Below are 18,293 nucleotides of genomic sequence, written 5' to 3'. Positions count from 1 at the left end.
GCTATCTGTTCTTCTGCCTTTACTCAATAACCTTATATATCCTTCTTCAACATATTTTTTTTTCAATCCATCCAAATATAATAGTTTCTTTCAAAAAGAGAAAAAACATTCTGATGTAGTGCAGGTAGTCTTCCAGCATGGGAACATGCATAGCCAAGTGGAAAACTGCTTGTAGGCAATTAGGAGAAACTATGCTCATTTCAGTTTCCATTCCTCTGAAATGAGCATGTGTATAATTAAATACTTAACAGTTGTGCTTGATTTTAGGTTTCATAAAATTCATACAGCAGCAATTGCCCTAATTTTAGGGGATTACCTAAATGTATAATGTAGTATGATTCAATGACTTTGTTTCTGCTAGTTTAAGTCAAATGAAGACAGTACCCTACTTAGCAAAAAACAATGTGTCCAGTAGATACTTTTTTCTGGTTTTGGTTGGTTGGTTGATTTTGGGTTTTGGGTTTTTTTTTTTCATTTCATCCATTTTTGGTGGATTTTCTTTACATAAAGGAAGTGGAATTAACTGATGAGGAAAGAGCAATCAAAGCAAATCTAAAGGGTAATACAGAGCTGCCTGCAGAAGTCCTTGACAAGATTGTTCCTGACTGGTGGAAGAAAGAGCCATTCCGGTAACTGTAATTAAATTCTGTCTTTCTTTAATTAATTTTAGGAAGTATATAATCTATTGTGTCCACAATTGTAAATAGCTATCACAGAGGTTATTGCAATGCTTTTGTACTTTTTATGAGTAATGGCCTGCCTGTCAGTCTTGGTTTTGTTGTATTATTTTAATTGATATGTTTCATATGCTGCACACAGAATTGGATGAAAGTATTGGGCACACCTGAATTGGATTAAATCTCCTAAATAGCTGGATAGTTTTCATGGTCTTACAGGATAGATACGAAAACAAACCGTTTAAATTTTTATATAATTTTTGTCCTGACTACATATAGGGGACAATGGTTCTCTACACAGTGTAAACACGGGGAAATCAGTTCTAAGAAAAAAGGAATGCACCAAGACAAAAAATTACCCAGCATTATGCATAATGTTGTATTATTATATTTTATTAAATTATAGTGTATTTTATTACATCACAATATATTACACCACTAAACTATACTGTGTTGTATTCTTCTTCCCCACAGCATCCAGGGCTATCTTTTCTTTCCTCCACTTCCACTTCTTCTAGGTTCTTTGGTTTTCTGCGATTTTACAATGTATCCTGTTAAAGCCTAAAGTAAAAGATGTGAATATTAGGTTCTTATCCATACAACATTCATCCTTACCTAACTACTTGTCTAATTCAAAATTGTAAGAGCTCCAATAAGCCATAAAGCTTTCCAGGTATAACTGACTTGTTTTTAACATATACAGGAAGATATATAATATAAATCATGCCCAATGGCCAATTTCTCACCTTATATTACAGAAGAAACATAAATCTTCAGGTACAAGCTTTCTTTGAGAGTTGTTACCAGAAAAGTGTTTGGGGCACCTTCTCTTTTTTGAGACCAGAGCCTAAGATGTATTGTTTTTAGAGTCACACAAGCAAGTCTGAGGACACAGTTAGTTTTGGGTTTTTAAGTTCTTTAAAAATATTTAGGCGTTGCACATTAAAACCCCAGAAGAAATTAATTTGTAAGTTCACTAATTAAAATACACAACAAAATATCAATTTTACATTGTCAAAATAAACTAGCTGAAAGTATTTTTAAAATTTTGCTCCTAATATAATGCATTTAATATGGAAGGGTTTGTGGGTTTTTCCAAAATAAATGCATGGTCATTGTGTTGCACTTTGAACTACAGTGTGTAATAATAAATATCTTATTTTCCAATTAGGTCCACAGGCTTTATACTGGATGGCTTCCCCCGTACTTTAGATGAAGCCAGCTATATGTCCGAACGAGGACTCTGTCCCGATATTGCAATTTGTATTCAAGTAGAAGAAAGTGACATTCTTAAGCGTCTTTTTCCCCCACGTCTGAAAAAATGGAAAGAAAAACAGCTTAGAAAAAAGGAATATAACAAGAAGCTGAAGGAACTAAAAGCAAAAATAAGGGTAAGTTTTCAGCCCTATGTTATTTTTTTGTTGTTGTTGTTTCTACAGGAGAGGTGTGAACACAGATTCTGAATCTCCCAAAGCTGTGAAGAGCACACAGGTATTGGAGCCAGGAGAAAAAGTGCTACACATTCACAGCATTCCTAGGCTTACTGTAGGAACCAAAAATAAGTTAGGGCTCCTTTCCTCTTCTATGCAATTAATGTATGCAGAGTTTGGGCATCTCGAAGCCCAAAAACGTAGCCGTTGTGCCAGATAAATGGCAGTCCTGGAATGTCCAGGAAAAAAGGCAAGTCAATGGAGGGAGTGAATTTGGCAATAAAAAAATCAGACAGTTCATGCACTGTGGTATTGCTGCATCCCATCTCCCTGATGCTGAGATCCCTCAGCATCTCCCACAGGCTGACTTCACTACCATGTGGGGAGTGTGTCTGTGTTCCCAACTCTGGTGCTCTGCACAGGAATGCAGTAACCCTAAGCCACATTCTCAGTGCTGTTGCAGCTGCTCTGTGTCCCATTCTAATGAAGCTGTGCCTACTGTTGAACAGGTTACAGATTGGTTGAGGTAACCTGAAGCCTCTATGCAGACATTTACAACTGGCACATGTAATATTTTCAAGGTTCCTCCCTTTGTGTAAAAGTGAGAAATACTTCACGTATAATATCAGAAAAAGTTTGAGCGTAATTGCTGCAGAGCAGCTGACACACAATAAGTTAGGACAACAGAATTTGGGACAAGACTTATACAGTACCATTAATACCTCTAGACAGTCAAAGGGGAACACCACGCATTTACCACCATACTCAGTCACCCATTTGCCAAATGGGTGAAAACCACCTATAGAAACCACCAATAAATGTAGAAACTCTGTAGTTTACCAATAAACCTATTACTATATTTTCAGTGGGATAAGAATCACAGTCTTTTTTATTTCTCTAATATCAGTCTCAGAAATTTGCCTAGTAGAGAGTTATATCTGGTCTGCAACATTTCAAACTCTAGGTAGTACTTTTTAACATTAGAACCAACTGGAACAGCATTTCAGAGGGAAGGAAAAGTGTTAATTATAGGTTACATTACCAATTTTCAGAGGGGAGTTTTTATTAGGAAGTATCATCAGTCTTTTTGCATCTTTTTTTCACTAACAGAATGAGAAGATTGCCAGAAGAAGAGAAGAACTTCTGGCAGAGCAACAGAAAAAGAAGCAGGAGGTAAGAAAACCTAATAAGACAGTTTTTAAATAGAAGCATTTGAATTCATACCATAGAATTTTCTAGAGCTTTTAGTCACAGAGTTCAGGACAATATAGAAAAGTAAAATTACAATAGATGCCAGAAACTTCAGCTTTCAAAAATAATTTTATATTATGTTTGAATTGCTTTAGAAACGAAGGATTCATGAAGATTAAACACTATTTTAAAAGATTTCTCCATATATGCTTCAATTCAGGAAAATACTTATGAATGTGTTTAAAGTATCTCATTTATAAGCATAAGAGTAGCACCACTAATTGAAATTAGGCATGTGCCTTTAAGTACACTCTCAAATCCATGGTTAATCCAGAATAGGACTGTACCAGGATTTCTGCCCAAAGTCAATTACATAACATATTTATAAATGCATTCATGTACTACTTGGATGCCCATGATATTCTGTCAGCTACACTTTCATCAAACATGCTTGTTTGTAACAAAGTCCTGTCAAACTACAATACCATGTATGAAAAAAAACTCATCAAAACTGCAGTGTAGCTCTTCAGGTTTTTAAAGTACTCTTGGAACTGGTATGATGCTTCACGCTATGCACTATGCAATACTGCTGTATTTTCTTCTGAAATAAGATTCTAGAATTTACTAGATTTTTTGCATATGGTAAAGGATATTCCAAAATGAGGTTTAGTTGAATCAATGGCTTTTTTTAATTTAAAAAGAGACAAGAATATCATATGTTCCTTCAAAATATCTGTATCATAGACATGAAACAACAAAATATTTTATCTTTATAGGCTTTAGCAGATAAGGATAATGACGAAGCTACTACAGAGGAGGAGGATGAAGATATTGAAGCTATACTTGCAGAAGAGTTTTTAGAAGAAGAAGAAGAGGAAGAACCAGAAGAAGAAGAAACTGAAGAAGAGGCTGTTGAGCGCATGCAAAATGAGATTTTAGAGAGGTTTGAATCAGATTTAGACGGATTACAAAGTGTGCAGGTACTGGTACCACTGCTTATTTTGTTAAAATATACGATCACATGAAGAAGAATTTCCATATTTATTTTTCACATTTAAAAATTATAGTGCCTAAAAAACTGTGCTGCTGTACTCATGATCTAAGTATGTGAACAAGATGAAGACTGTACTGAGAAGGTATAAACTTGAAAGAGTATATAATTTATACTACTGATATAGTAGAGGAAAAAAAAAGGAAGCTTTTGGGTAGACCTATTCAGTCTTGGTGTCATTGCATTTTTGATAGGTCAGTTGACACAGGCAACCAACCTAGAGAGTTGTGAATGTATGAGCAGTATTTCAAAATAAGTTTTAAGGCAAAACTCTTATTAGACACTTCTGTTTTTTAATGCAGATCCTAGTTGTTGGTGATGAAACCAAATGTAAAGAAAAAATCCAAATCTAATCTCAGTTAAGATACCAGGTGTTTGGCACCATTCCCACACCTAGTGACATAATTTTCTTGAAATCAGTGCAATTGCCTATGGCAAGGTAACCTGATCTAACACCAGATATCTGCAACGCTAATGCCACATCTAAGGCAGTAGGTAGATCAGTAACATTTGTTTATTATCTACAAAGTACTTCACTTCAGAAGGAAACTAATCACAATTTAAAAGAAGCTCTATTCACTGACCAGAGAGAAGGTTTTCAAAACCAGATAATAATACAATATTGTAGCAGTGTGACACCTAATATAGAAGTTTAAACTTCAGTGGGCAGGAAGACCAATTCCCACCAAACTTTGCTGATTTATGTTGACTGAGAACATGCTTAGGAGATCCTTGATAGTTCACAGAAAATCTTGCCATCAGTCTTTATTAATATTAGAATCATAAATGATTGCATTTATGATTCTAATATTTCATTTTGTTTTCTTAACCAGGAAGAACTGGTTGAAAAGTTACAAATACTGCCAGTTGAGGTCAATGGAAGACGGAAGCCTCGTGTTGTGTGCTACCAAATATACAAAAAGCTGAAACCCCTGGTGGAAAACCGCAGGAGCATTTTTGAGAAATGTTACCCAATAAGTTTGCCACTTGCACAGAAGATGCTAATTTACTCATATAAATTACGGAGTTCTTTTGGTCAGTGGGATCCAGTCAAGGTAATGTTCTTAAATGCCTGAAGAATGTTTTCAAGAATTGTCACTCTTTAAAAATGCATTTCACATGAACAGGATGTTATCAGAGAGTAGCAACTAATACCAGAAATATTTAATGAAAATTACATTACTGGATCAAAATTACATGACTGAATATACAGAAAATACAGCAAGCAGTAATAATAGAATGTGTTGGTCTTTTCAGTGTTGCAGCTAATTTAAGGCTGAAAAGCATTTAGTAAAATTTGTTACACTGTCATTGGTGACATGATTAAAGGTGGCATTGAATCAGAAAGAAATGCCTAACTTAATGATACACAAAACACAAGCCAACATAGAAGGTCTTAAAACCTTACAATAGTAGTGAGAACAAACAGAAAGGATTTAGAATATGAATTTGTAAGAAGCCACACACACAACTGACCACCAAACCTAGTAGTGGCAAAAAATGTTAGATGTACTTCATTCATTAGCAATAATTCTTTCTTGTCAAAATTTAAAATTTTTGAAGAGCAACAAATCTATTTCCATGGTATTTTACTAGAGATCTGGAAAATTGAGGTCAGAAAGTACTTATCACTATTCCCAAGGTAGGAAATGAAATGTTCTCAGGTAATTCTTTTGGTTTAATGGTGGAAATAAAAGCTGATTGGATTGTGAGTAAATAAAAATTTAAAAGGAAGATTAGTTGCAAAAAAGTCCAGTGAACAACATACCGAAAGCACAAAGTCCCTGAAGGAAACATACTTTGGCCTTCATTTTACTATGCCAATTAATCAAACCATTTTATTCCCCTTTGTATAGTGTCATGTTGAGTTTTCACCTGTTCCAGATCACATTTGTCTCTCTTTAACCTTAGGATCAGAATCTTCATTCTTTTTCATGGCTGCATCTAATAATCTAGGTACATACCAATAGAAGTAGATATGTCTACATTTACATCATCTCCCACTGCTGAACCACAGTTTATGTGTTTAATTGTAATTAATATCTACACCCTACTCCTTGCACTTCGTTCTGTCAGGTTTCACCAGATTTTTGTATTCCATTTCTCCACTTCATTCCTTTGTTCTATACAGTGTTTTTTACCAACCAAAAAGTACAATTCAGTTAGAAGAAAGAGGTCATAGGAAATTATTGGGTAAAATAAGAGTGGTGTGCTGACAGTGAAATTGTACAAGCTGATAAAAATGAAAGGGAAATAGGATCACTTTGAGGGCATTTTAGGATAATAATAGAAATTTTAAAATTTATTACAGACTGGAAGTTTTTGAATAGAAAGGCAGATTGAGTATATTCCAGTTATTTTGAGATTAAATTTGGGGGGAGGGGAAGTAGTTATGCAACTGATTAGATAAGCAGAGAATAAACATTATGAGCTGAGTGAGGAATGGAAGCAGATATGCAGTAGAACAGACTCATGAAAACCCATAAATTGAGAGCAAGCACCCTGAAATGACTTGATCCAGGAATAGGAACCTAAGGGTATGAGAAGAGTCTGGCAGGACAATGCTACACAGTAGAACAGCCCCAGCTCTAGCAGTAATAACCAGACCAACCTTACTGACTCCTTCAAAGAATAGTAACGGATTTGTGATGTATGATTTTCCTTGACAAGAAGCTGAGTTGGCTCTTCCCCATTATTTGATGTGTATGCATGTAACTTCTGTGGTTTTTTCCTTAGTGTATTTCAGTTTGCTCAATACAGAGTCAGATTTACTGGACGATTTTTGTCAGGTTGTATGCTGGAGGAAAACACTTTTTTTTTAAATGCTAATTTTTCCCATCTTCCTTCTTTTGTTGAAGAAAGGTCAATGTTACACATTACTCAGAATTACATTTCTGAGTCCCCTTAGAATAGTAAGGTGAATGCTGTCTGGGCAATTTTTCTACATACTGCTTTTCTATATTTTGTTTTAAAGCATCTTTTATTGACACTTTAAGACAGTTCTTCTAAGAAGGGCTGCAATAGGGACATGAGTAAGTTTTTCCATAGAGAAGAGTCGTGCAAGGAATTAATTTGATATTACTTCAATGACTATTTCTGCCAATTGCATCTCTTACATGTCAATGATCCATCAGCACTGCAGACTTTTTAGTGGCTGTCTGATGTGTTTGAAAAGATTTCATCAGCAGTGCATGTATTTTGCCCATAACTTTTTCAACTTATCTTGTGGTTTCTCACTTGACCATAATGCAACTATTGATATCTTTTTACATTTTCTTCATTTGTATATGACTTCTGGTGAATACAATATTCTCAGTGTATTTTCTATTGGCAGGCAGGTGAGTTTAATTCACTGAGGAATAAAATTATTCTCTTTGTTCTTTGAAAATTAAAAAAAACTATTATGTTAATCTTTGACTACACTAACTTGACAGACATAAAGTGTTACGGTACCACCTACTGGAAATAGCAAGTATTCTTTCTGTCTTCAATGTTTTTTTCATCTTTTTGAACAAGAAGTGTAGGTACAGAAGTTTCTCAGATTTGAGCAAAATATTATGTCCATATATGTGAATTTTAGAATGCTTTGATGATTTGTGTCATATGGTTGGTACTCCTCTGTCAGCCTATAAAGCCACTTCTCTGGGATGGAGGAAGAAAAGGCTTTGTCAAACCTAATTAACTGATTCTCATTTTGTATATTACACAGTTAAGCCAAGGAGATGTGATCAAGCCACAGCAAAGGGATGAAAGCACAGTCTTTCCAGTAATCCATCGACAATATATTTATTTCTTTTCAAGTAAAGAAAATAAAGAAACATTTATGACAAATCCCATCAAATATATTTGTCAGCCAAAACCTAAGCAATCTGTGCCAGTAAAGATTGCAATTGTGGGACTTCCAAAGTCTGGAAAAACTACAGGTATGAGCAGTTATCTATTTTTAAAAATCATTTTTTAATGACTGAAGCTGTATCTGTCCTTACTGCTATTAAAAAAAACATAAACCATTAATATGGTTGGTCTTCCTGCTTTTCTTGCTGGGCACAGATTCTTTTAGTAACGTTCTGTGGTGTCTCATTTGACAGTCTGATAGTTATTGTTCATCTGAATTTTATCCCAGATCCTTAAGATGTTAGTGACCTGGACTTGTACTTAGAAAAACTGGACTTATGCTATTTATACCCTTTGTTGTATGATTTTATAATTGTTTCTTACTTTTTTGAGTCAATATAAGCTAATGTAAAATGAAGAAATAGTCCTAGGATCAAGGATGAAGACCCCAAACTCCCCACTCCTCAGTCTGTTTTGAATATTTCTAGATTAAAAAGCGCCCAAGATTTCCATCCCTCTCCCCTCCCTTTCCTCCTCCATGACTCTGTCAATCCACACATTTCTGCTTTTTACTGGAGGAGGGAGGAGGACATTAAACTATAGTTATAGATTAGAATAGGATGTTAGGAAGAAAAGAGACAGGTTCAAATGATCTCATATTTAGGATGAAATTTTAGCATATTTCCCATTTCCTGGATCAATGAGGTAGCTGATGGGCTGTTCTGTAAGAGGAACAGCAATGGAGGCACGTTTTCTAACACACACTAATAATATTGACTATATCTGCTGAGATTTGTTCTAAATTGAATAGTGTTAGCATGCTCTGTGCATAAGCCACATTGTGATGTTACTTACCTTCAGAGTTGTGACTTGAAATGGAAATATTTTGCAGTTGCCCAGAGACTCGCGAGTGTTTATGGGTTCCTGCGCCTGTCCCTGGGAGACGCCATCCGCTTTGTGCTAAACAGCCGGCCAGAGAGCGAGCTGGCACTCAAGGTACAGTCCCACCTTCTCCAAGGACTCACCGTGCCTGATGAATTGGCCATCCAGGCTCTACATGTGGCTCTGCTAAATCACATGGATAATCCCACTGGGTAAGAGGTTTTTTGGGGTTTTGGGGGTTTCTCCAAGACATGTCAGTCTCTTCATAGGCATGGATTCCCATGTTACTGCTGTAGAACAATTTCACTAAAACACATCAGTGGTTTCTGCATTAAAAAAAAAATCTGTACAAAAGGAAATTTTTTTTTTTAATTTTACAATATCTCTGGGAAATGAGACTGAAGCAGAATTTTCTGCAATTTCCAAGTAACTTTATTTCAGTACATCGAAGTAATATACTTTATGACAGTTACTTTTTTTTCAGCCAATAGGCCAGTATTTTCTACTATCCTTTGAGAACTACCATTTGGTCTCTCTTATACCAGCTCCAGAACCAACTGGGACACACCTGATTCTCTTTGATCAAGCAGGCTGTTTCAGTACTCAGGGTTTTTTTTTGTTTTCTTAACAACTCAAGTTATTAGGAACTGAACTGAAGGAACTGAAACCAGTGAGTCTTATCACTTCATTCATAGGTAATCCTAGGCTCTTTCTCCCCCACTGAAACATCTTTGAAACTGGGCAGACTTAAAAAGCTTTATCATCAGTATTTCATGAAATTCAACTTCTCTCCTCAAAAAAGAGAACTGTTACAGAGAAAGGCAATTCTGCAATAATCTCTGAAAATTATTTGTGCTTGAGATCAGAATTCTTTCAGCTTCTCTTTGATGTTAAATCCTGGAATATTGTTTCAGTATATTTTGTTCCAGTATTTCCTAATATGTAAAAACCATTCTTCTTCAGTATGATTATAAAAACTCTTCAAATACTGTAGTAAATAATTGTACTTACCACTTTAAAAACTGCTCCTCCCAATCCATATGGAGACTTTTCATAGTTAAAAATATGTTTCAGAATGGTTCATGTGTCAGAATATTAAAGTACACCATTTTTATAACTCCCAGCCATCCACTTGCCTTTTGCCCTTTGTACATTTCCTTTTCTCATTACTATTTCTTCTTCTGCCTACTTGATTTTTTAAATTTGGTTGTAAATTCTTAGGAGTGAAGAATGTGCCTGTCAAGTAAGAGCAGTGATAACTTCATGGCATGGGTGTAGACTTTTGTCTCCATGGAAGATGTACTAGAAATATACATAGACTCCCTGGTTGATTGGAAACTCACTTCTTAGTGAGTTTCTTCAAAACTATTTTTCTGTTTCTGTTTGCATGCAGAGTTGTACTGGATGGATATCCTCTAACAAGAGCACACGTAAATCTCTTGGAATCAACTAGGATAATTCCAGTGAAAATCTTTGAATTAGATATGGATACAAAGGAAGTGTTCAGAAGAGCACTGCTGGATAAGGAAAGATCAAACCGGTAGTGATACTCCCTGATAGAATTTTTTTTATTTTCTACACAATATTGTAATATCTCTATTTATGTGCCTCAGTGCTATACCCAGAGGTTGTATCTAACCTGGAGCATAACTCAGCTGTCTCTCCACATATGAAAAACATGGGAACCAGTCCCTCTCCTTTCTAATGCTTTGATTTCCATAGAGCAGAAATAGTAAGGATGTAAGGTGTTTGGGGCATGCTCTGGCCAGGCCCTTCAGTTGCAGGACTGAGACTACAATTGTGCAATGCTGTGCACCCACTGCTTAGTTTAAGTGGTTTAATGCAACTGTACATCAAAAATGTTACCACTTCTCTCTGGTGCTGAAATTTATTTTTCATCAATTATTATTATAAAATATATTGATACTTCATCTAATAATCTCCCTTTTAAAAACTTAATCACAGTTCTTTTAAAAATATGAAACTTGTGCATATTTAGTAGTGTATAGAATTCAGGACTTCTAAGCCTTTCAGTTCAGTTCATTCCCTTCTTTGTTCTTCTGAGAAGATAAATATTCTGTTTAAAGAGCCATTGGTTGTTTTTGAGGAAGAACAGTAAGTAGTTTATAAACAGACAGAGAATGAAAAAGAACAGAACATTCACCTTAAAATTAAATTGTGTAAGAACCTGTTTCTCATTAGAGGAAGTGTTTCTAAGAAGTTCCAGATAGCTTGGAGCATTATTGCATGCCTCTTTCATTTTGTCCTTTTCTTTTTGTCTCTTTCTGTTTATCAAGTAATCAGTACAATGTTAAATTGTTTACTAAAAGACTAAAGACAATTTGCATTGCAAAAAAATTAAATCAAAGATGTGTTTTTGAAAATATTTACTTTAAACTTAATCTTAAATACCAAACTAATTATATTTCATAGGCTCAAGTACAAATCAAGTGTGCAATATCAGGGTACCATTTAATGGGGTATTTGTAGTGTATGTCAGGTAATATGTGTTGATACATTCCAAATCCTTTGTAAAATAATTATTGAGTTGTATTTGGGACATAAATAGGAGAGGTTTTGTTCTTTGTTTTTGAACAGGACTGTCTGATCAAAGTACACTGCTTTTCAATGTAGCTGGTGGTATTCTTTAAAAGAAATTTGTATTTCTCAAATATGTTCTACAATGTCAAATAAGCAAAATTTGGTAAAACGAACTTAGAGTGAATTCTAGAATTTACTCCTGAAATTCAATTAAATTATCTAAGCCTCAGATTTAAATCACTGTTATTTTTCATTGTCTTTAGACCTCCTTATCCTGAACATGACAGCCCACAGATTCTAGCTATTAAAAATTCCTGCTATAAACAGCACATTGATGATATTAGAACTTACTATATGAAGGAACATCAGAACTGGTGTGTGATTGATGCCAGTCATAGCAAATGGAGGGTCTGGAAGACCGTTCTGCAGAAAGTTCAGTCAGTTGTTAAACAAATCCAGATATACCTGGAAAGAAGAAAAGAAGGTAAAAGAAAAACAAAGTTTCCCAGAATATTTATTTCTTTTAAAAGCTGCAATTTACTATGTACATTGAAAACTTCACCTTTCTGTGGATGAGGCTAATTCTTGGCCACATACATACCCTTAAATTCTTCAATCTCATCTGCAGAGATCTTGAAGAGATCTCTTGAAAAGAGTGAAGGCAAAGCCAACTACAGGGCAGTCTGAGGCCATCTTCCCAAGAACAGGGTAACACAAGTCTGCTAAAGGAAGTCAGAGTCCTTGGTCCGTGGTAGATCTGGCATCACTGGGTGGTAAATCACAAAGAGTACCCCAAAGGTACAAGGGGAACTTGCACCTTCACTTTAGTAATACTGAAGAAAGAGGAAGGGATAGAGAAGATGTTAATTTAAAACCTAGAAATAAGCTTCAATATGCCATCTGAGTTAACTTCTGTGCTTTGGGAAGAAGACCACTTTATTCTAAAATGGCATCGTTCCCACCTGACTTTTTGTCTGTCAGCACTGGTCAGGATTAAATATGCCTTTTAAACATGTCTGTATTATTTAACTAGAATTCCTCTGAAGGGCAAATATACTTCCTTATCTTTATCCACCTTTTGGGTTTAATTTTTACAGCTCTGTGGCTGCACCCATCTTAAGAACTGGAATCATAATAAAAAAATATTAAAAGACACTTAACTTTTACACATAAAGCTTGAAAAAGCATGATTTTTAAGTAATTTGGTTTTGAGATGACATTTTATTAAAGATTTTGAATGTATTTCCTCCTGATAGACTGTAGCATTTGCAAGATATGGATGAATAAAGGGAAGGCTTTCATCACACCTTGTACTCGTTTTCACCAATATAAAGACATAAAATAATGGTTGAAATGTCCCTTAGTAACACAAAGGAGTGAAACAATAAATCATAAAAAAGAAGAACAGACTAATAAGCTGAGCATGCAGAGTATCCCGCACCATTAATAATTATTATATTTCTTACATGCTAAAAAATGTTATTAAAATTAATTGGTAAAATGAGTTACAACTTCATTTTATTATCAAATTGATGTTTTAGTTCTCATTATCTCATATAAATTTCAAATTATTGCTTTCTAGACTGTAGTGTAAAATTGTTTGATGTTTCTATGTCTCTCATAAATTAAACATTATCATTAATTGCTTTCATTAACAGGAAAAGCAGCCAGCATTGCTGGTTTATGTATCACTCCCCAGGAACTGCAGGAGCAGCTGGGGGAGTGTGGACAGTACTGTCCTGTCAGCCTTGCAGACAAAGGGGAACTGGTTGACTGCTCTGTAAGCCCCTCACTGGAGTTTGCTGCAGAATTTCAGGGGCGCTATTACAGAATGGCTTCACAGGAAGAACTGAAAGTGCGTATCAAAAAAGCAGCTCAAAATGAGGGGATTATGGGAAGAGGGAACATTGTTGCTTAGATTCTTTGATTCCATACAGAAATAGGTAATATGCAACTTGAATTAGACCGCTGTTGTTAGCATTCAAGCTTTTGTTCTGCATACTTCTGCTATCAAATGTCCAGGCAGACAAAATACAGCACAGACACCATTAAACTAAAGCTCGTCTTACAAATTGTCACAGATCAAACATTCATTTGAAAACAATAACTTTCTCCTTTCTTTATCTGTTGTGGAGAGACTGAGTTAGAAAGTGGCTTATGTCAACAGTAGATAGTGATGGATGGTGGGTGAATAGTGACTACTTCAGCTGAGAGGAGGTTGGAAAAGAAATTACCCAAGAGCAACAGCAATGCCAACACACTGTTGCATTGGAGAAAAAATAGGTATCTAAAGTGTGAGCCAGTCCTCTGGAGTTTAACAGTCCTACAGTGCTTCTTTCATTATTATAAAACCTTTTTTTTTTTCCTACAGAAATTCTTGTGCAGACCTGAGATTTATGTATCATCACTGGCATCTCACCCTCTGCCACCTCCACATATGCTACCAAAGAAATTGACTGAAGCAGAAGTGAAGGACTTATTCCCTGTAAAGCCTGAAATGCAGGGATACTGTCCAGTCACTTACCTAGATGGAAAACAGAGGTATGTCACTGGAATTTTCATAATCTGAATTACAGAATATGTGTCCTATATGAATGCATTAATGAGGAAATCTTTTCAAAGTACTTTTTAATGTTGTTCAGGGTTTGGACAGGAAAAGCAATTCCAATTCTCTACATTGCACCTGTGGCTTTGGAAATCAAGATAAAATCACCTTTTAAAAGTTACATGGCTACAGGTTCTACAAGAATCTGCTTTGGCTTGGTGTCTTTCATGATGAAGATGGATAGATATAGTTTGAATTCTCTCCATCATAAGCCTTCAAAGGTTAAAAGAAATCTCCTAAATCCCTAGTAGATGCAAAACTACCTATTATGATTTTTGTAGAGATCCATAAAGCTCTACCATAAAGTGACACAGATTTCCTCAGTGTGCAAGAATTTATCATCAGAGGAGAACCATAATAGCCAATTCTATGTTATCCCTTTTTAATCTCCTGAACAAATATGATTGACATTTTAAATCAAGGAGCTCTGAAGAAGCACTATAAAAGTTCCTTAATAAGCAGATTTTGAGGCAGAGACCCTATGAGATTTTTAACCCTGTAACTGTCCATCATGTACTGGAAACTTGGATGATCCAATTTCTGGTATTTTTTGTGGTTGCTACACTTGCTGAATTACCAGAAGGCTACCAGTAGCTCATGAATTTACTCTACACAAATTATGTTTTATGTTTTCTGTGAATTAATTATTCTTGTTCCATCTCTTCAGGTATGAAGCTTTGGTGCCTGGCAACATCGAGTATGCAGCAAAATACCAAGACAAGGTATATATTTTTGAAAGTGATGAAAAACTTCAGACGTTTATGAGGTAAATACACTAACTGCATTTTAATCTTCAACCATGTCACTGGTCATACATCTTAAAAGTGCTTACTTTATATCTGGTTAGGTTACCAGAGAAGTACGGGAATCTGAAGCTTCCCCATAAACTCCCTCCAAAAAAAGAGCCAATGTTATTAACTACACTTCCTTTGCCTGGATACCTTGAACAGGCCAGTTTTTGTTTTTCTATTTTAAAACATGACTTTGTGATATATAACATATCCCCCTCAGTTGTTGTTTTTTTTTTTAATTTTTATTTTTAATGCATTTGAGTCTTATATTTATTAATGAGATTATATTAAATTGAAAATGTTTTAGTTATAATTGAGAGTAATTTTTTAAAGCTTTAAAATAACAGATGTTTGTAGCTTTAATGGAAAAAATACAAGACCGTCAGAGAGGGATAATAAGCTGCCATATTATATGATAGATTTTCTGACTTAGTTGTTTATCATATCTTGTAGGAGTACATTTTGGTTTGACTTTTAACACCAGCATAGACACAAACTTACTTGGAAAAATTTAAGAGTAGTTTGATACACTTTGACACATGAATAAATAAAAAAAATTATTCATGGTCACAGCCCTCCCTATTTTATGCTAATTTGTTATCTTCTACTATTCATCAACTTAGGATATCATCCTGTATTGTTAGATCTGCATTACAACAGGATAAGGCATTGCTCAAGATTTCTGTCTTTTAAACCTATTTTCTTTCTTTAGGGAGTTGCAACTTCTCTAATAAAAGCTCTGCATGAAGTTGGCAGCCTTAAGCCAAAGTTTCCATTCCTAAGTGTGAAAGAAACTGCTTTGCTTTTTGTCTCCTTCCATCTAAAAGGTAGTGTATAAAATGGCATGCTATAAAAATAACTAATTTTATAAATGACATAAGTCCTCTGATACAATATAGATAGCTAATAAGTGTTCATATTTGCTTTTCTTTAGAAATTCTGTTTGGGTTTTTTTCAGCCAGAGATATCAGTTGCATGTAATAATCTTTAATAGTTTGCAGTCAGCTGAACTATTGCCAGCTTTCTCAATTTCAGTGTCCTTGTCTGCAGCTCTGCTATAGCTTTGGGCTGGTTTCTAGTACTGCTGGAGATTTCTGGAGCCAGACTGACATTTCTTTCAACCCACCACTTTTGTCATTTATAAGCCAACCTGTTCACTGGGTGAACTTTACCTGGCCTTTTGTATTTTACATTTTTACTTAGTCTTTTAGATAATACCAATCTTAATTATTTTTTCAAAGCTCTTCACATCCTGTGTTTCCTCATGGAGTTTCCAGAGCCCTCCAGAATTTTCTTGAACTGTCACAGATTATTTTTTTTTTTGCTAGCACAGCTTTTTGAAGGAAGACCATTGAACAGGGCAGGCACATGGTTAAGCCCCTGCATAAATGTACAATTCCTAAGCCACCAAACTGCCTTTATACTGTAGTTTGCTTCATTTACAAAGGCTGTTTTCATTCTATTGTTAGCATGGCTTTGCTAACATAAGGATGCCCATGCTAGGAATGTTTTGCTCAAAAATTGCAACATTAAATCATTATTAGTAATGGTGATGAACCAGAAGGGTTATGCAAGTGCAGAAATCTCTTCTTTTCATGCAGTGCCAAACAGTTTGACCATAGGAATCCAGGAAAACAAGTTATCTTCTTCTAGCACTGGGTAGGACTGCTTCCAGCTTTAAGATATAGCATTCCTGTACACTGACAAATCACTTGAATGTGACAAAGAACTTCTTTCATGTGCTAGTGACCAAACACTGGAACAGATTTCCCAGGAAAGTTGTAGAGTCTTTATCAGTGGAAATATTCAAGAGCCATCTGAACACAATCCTTTGCCATGTGCTCTGGGATGACCCTGCTTGAGCAGGGTGGTTGTCCCAAATGACCCAATGTGGTCCCTTTCCAGCCTGACCCATCCTGTGATTTTGTGATTAGTTGCAAATACAGAATTATTTATTATTGTGCATCTCTTCAGAGTAGTCATGCCATTCTTGATTAAAAAAAATTGATCAAAGCACCTTAAATTGTGGTCCCCTGGAAATTTCATCCTATTTCTATGTGAAGTTAGACCTTCTCATCTTCAATTAACATCATTCTCTAATCTCACATTTAAATAGGGGACAAGAAGCAGGAGTTTAGCTCCTGCTGAGGAACTAAAGCTCCTTCAGCCATACCAGACCTGGGCTATCCTCAGGATGTGCCACTTTGGGTTGTGTGCCACACTACCCTAATTTGTCACTGCCTGGAGTTTCACCAGTATCTAACAGTCTGAGAAATGAGAAGTTGACAGCAACTGGGCATGTTTTTTGTGTCTTCTTTTAGAGAAGCCTGATCCTTTTGATTGTCATAGCTATTTGGAATCAGGAACTTTCTGAAATACCAGACTTGATCTTTTTGGCTTCGTACCAACAGTCAAGGTGTTTATCTGTACCATGGGTGAAGCTAACAGAGGTAGACTTGGTCCCTTTGAAAATTTCTGTAATGTAATTTCATAAAGTTTATAGGAGACACTAACATGCTGCTTAAATTCTTGCAGCACACAACCCCCGGAGCTCAGAGCCGGTGCGGCAGATGTACAGGAAGAAACTGCTGCAGTTCGTGGAGCACTGCCAACTCCTCCCCTACCTGGGGACTGTCATGAGGGGCCCGTATCAGGAGCCAAGAGATCGGCCCCGTGGCTTTGATGACAGACTGCAGACTTTTTTTTCCCTGAAAGGCACTCGCCCCACTTTTGTGTGAACCCTGCATTTCCACTGATTAACACATGGAGTGTTGCCATGAGGCACCAGCATGGCTGCAACATGGCCTGCGAATGTCACACCTTCTCAGGCCAGTTTTTTAACCATGAAATCTTAGAAATAAAATCTTTTGTCTGAAGTTGAGAGATATCAAGCTACTAGAGAGTGTGCAAAGGAAAGCTATGACCATAATGAAGGCCTTGAGGGAAGCCATATGATGAGCAGCTGAGGCCACTTGGTCTGTTCAGCCTGGGGTAGACTGAGGGGACACCTCATTGCAGTCTACAATGCCCTTGGGAGTGGGAGAGGAGGGGCAGACACTGAGCTCTTCTCTGTGGGAGAGGAGGGGCAGACACTGAGCTCTTCTCTGTGGTGCCCAGTGACAGGACGCGAGGGAATGGCCTGAAGTTGTGCCAGGGGAGGATTAGTTTAAATATTAGGGAAAGGTTTTTCAGCCAGAGGGTGGTTGAGCACTGAACAGGCTCCCCATGAAAGTGGTCACAGCACCAAGTCTGACAGAGTTCAAGGAAAGCATTTGGCAGCGCTCTCTGGTA

The 18,293-nt window shown here is 36.1% G+C and overlaps 1 protein-coding gene across 4 annotated transcripts in view; it reads left to right on the top strand.

Annotated features, from left to right (window-relative positions):
* AK9 (adenylate kinase 9) overlaps positions 1 to 18,146 on the top strand; it is a 59,458-nt gene extending 41,312 nt beyond the window's left edge. For 3 of the 4 annotated variants that reach the window (XM_064707862.1, XM_064707865.1, XM_064707864.1), the window contains exons 22-36: positions 511 to 629; positions 1,849 to 2,068; positions 3,218 to 3,280; positions 4,075 to 4,278; positions 5,183 to 5,404; positions 8,059 to 8,272; positions 9,076 to 9,277; positions 10,459 to 10,605; positions 11,870 to 12,090; positions 13,265 to 13,461; positions 13,978 to 14,147; positions 14,879 to 14,977; positions 15,059 to 15,161; positions 15,715 to 15,829; positions 17,538 to 18,146. In XM_064707862.1, coding sequence (XP_064563932.1) covers positions 511 to 629; positions 1,849 to 2,068; positions 3,218 to 3,280; positions 4,075 to 4,278; positions 5,183 to 5,404; positions 8,059 to 8,272; positions 9,076 to 9,277; positions 10,459 to 10,605; positions 11,870 to 12,090; positions 13,265 to 13,461; positions 13,978 to 14,147; positions 14,879 to 14,977; positions 15,059 to 15,161; positions 15,715 to 15,829; positions 17,538 to 17,740 — 2,499 coding nt within the window. In that variant the 3' untranslated portion in view covers positions 17,741 to 18,146. Of the gene's footprint in view, positions 1 to 510; positions 630 to 1,848; positions 2,069 to 3,217; positions 3,281 to 4,074; positions 4,279 to 5,182; positions 5,405 to 8,058; positions 8,273 to 9,075; positions 9,278 to 10,458; positions 10,606 to 11,869; positions 12,091 to 13,264; positions 13,462 to 13,977; positions 14,148 to 14,878; positions 14,978 to 15,058; positions 15,162 to 15,714; positions 15,830 to 17,537 lie in introns of those variants that run through there. The other variant, XR_010439524.1, reaches the window with a different exon arrangement.
* The last annotated feature ends 147 nt before the right edge of the window (positions 18,147 to 18,293 follow it).

This window comes from Zonotrichia leucophrys, chromosome 3 (genome assembly GCF_028769735.1).
Source record: "Zonotrichia leucophrys gambelii isolate GWCS_2022_RI chromosome 3, RI_Zleu_2.0, whole genome shotgun sequence".
NCBI lineage: Eukaryota > Metazoa > Chordata > Aves > Passeriformes > Passerellidae > Zonotrichia > Zonotrichia leucophrys.
The sequence above is the reverse complement of the archived record's forward strand: the minus strand, read 5'-3'. Positions and strand labels throughout refer to the sequence as shown.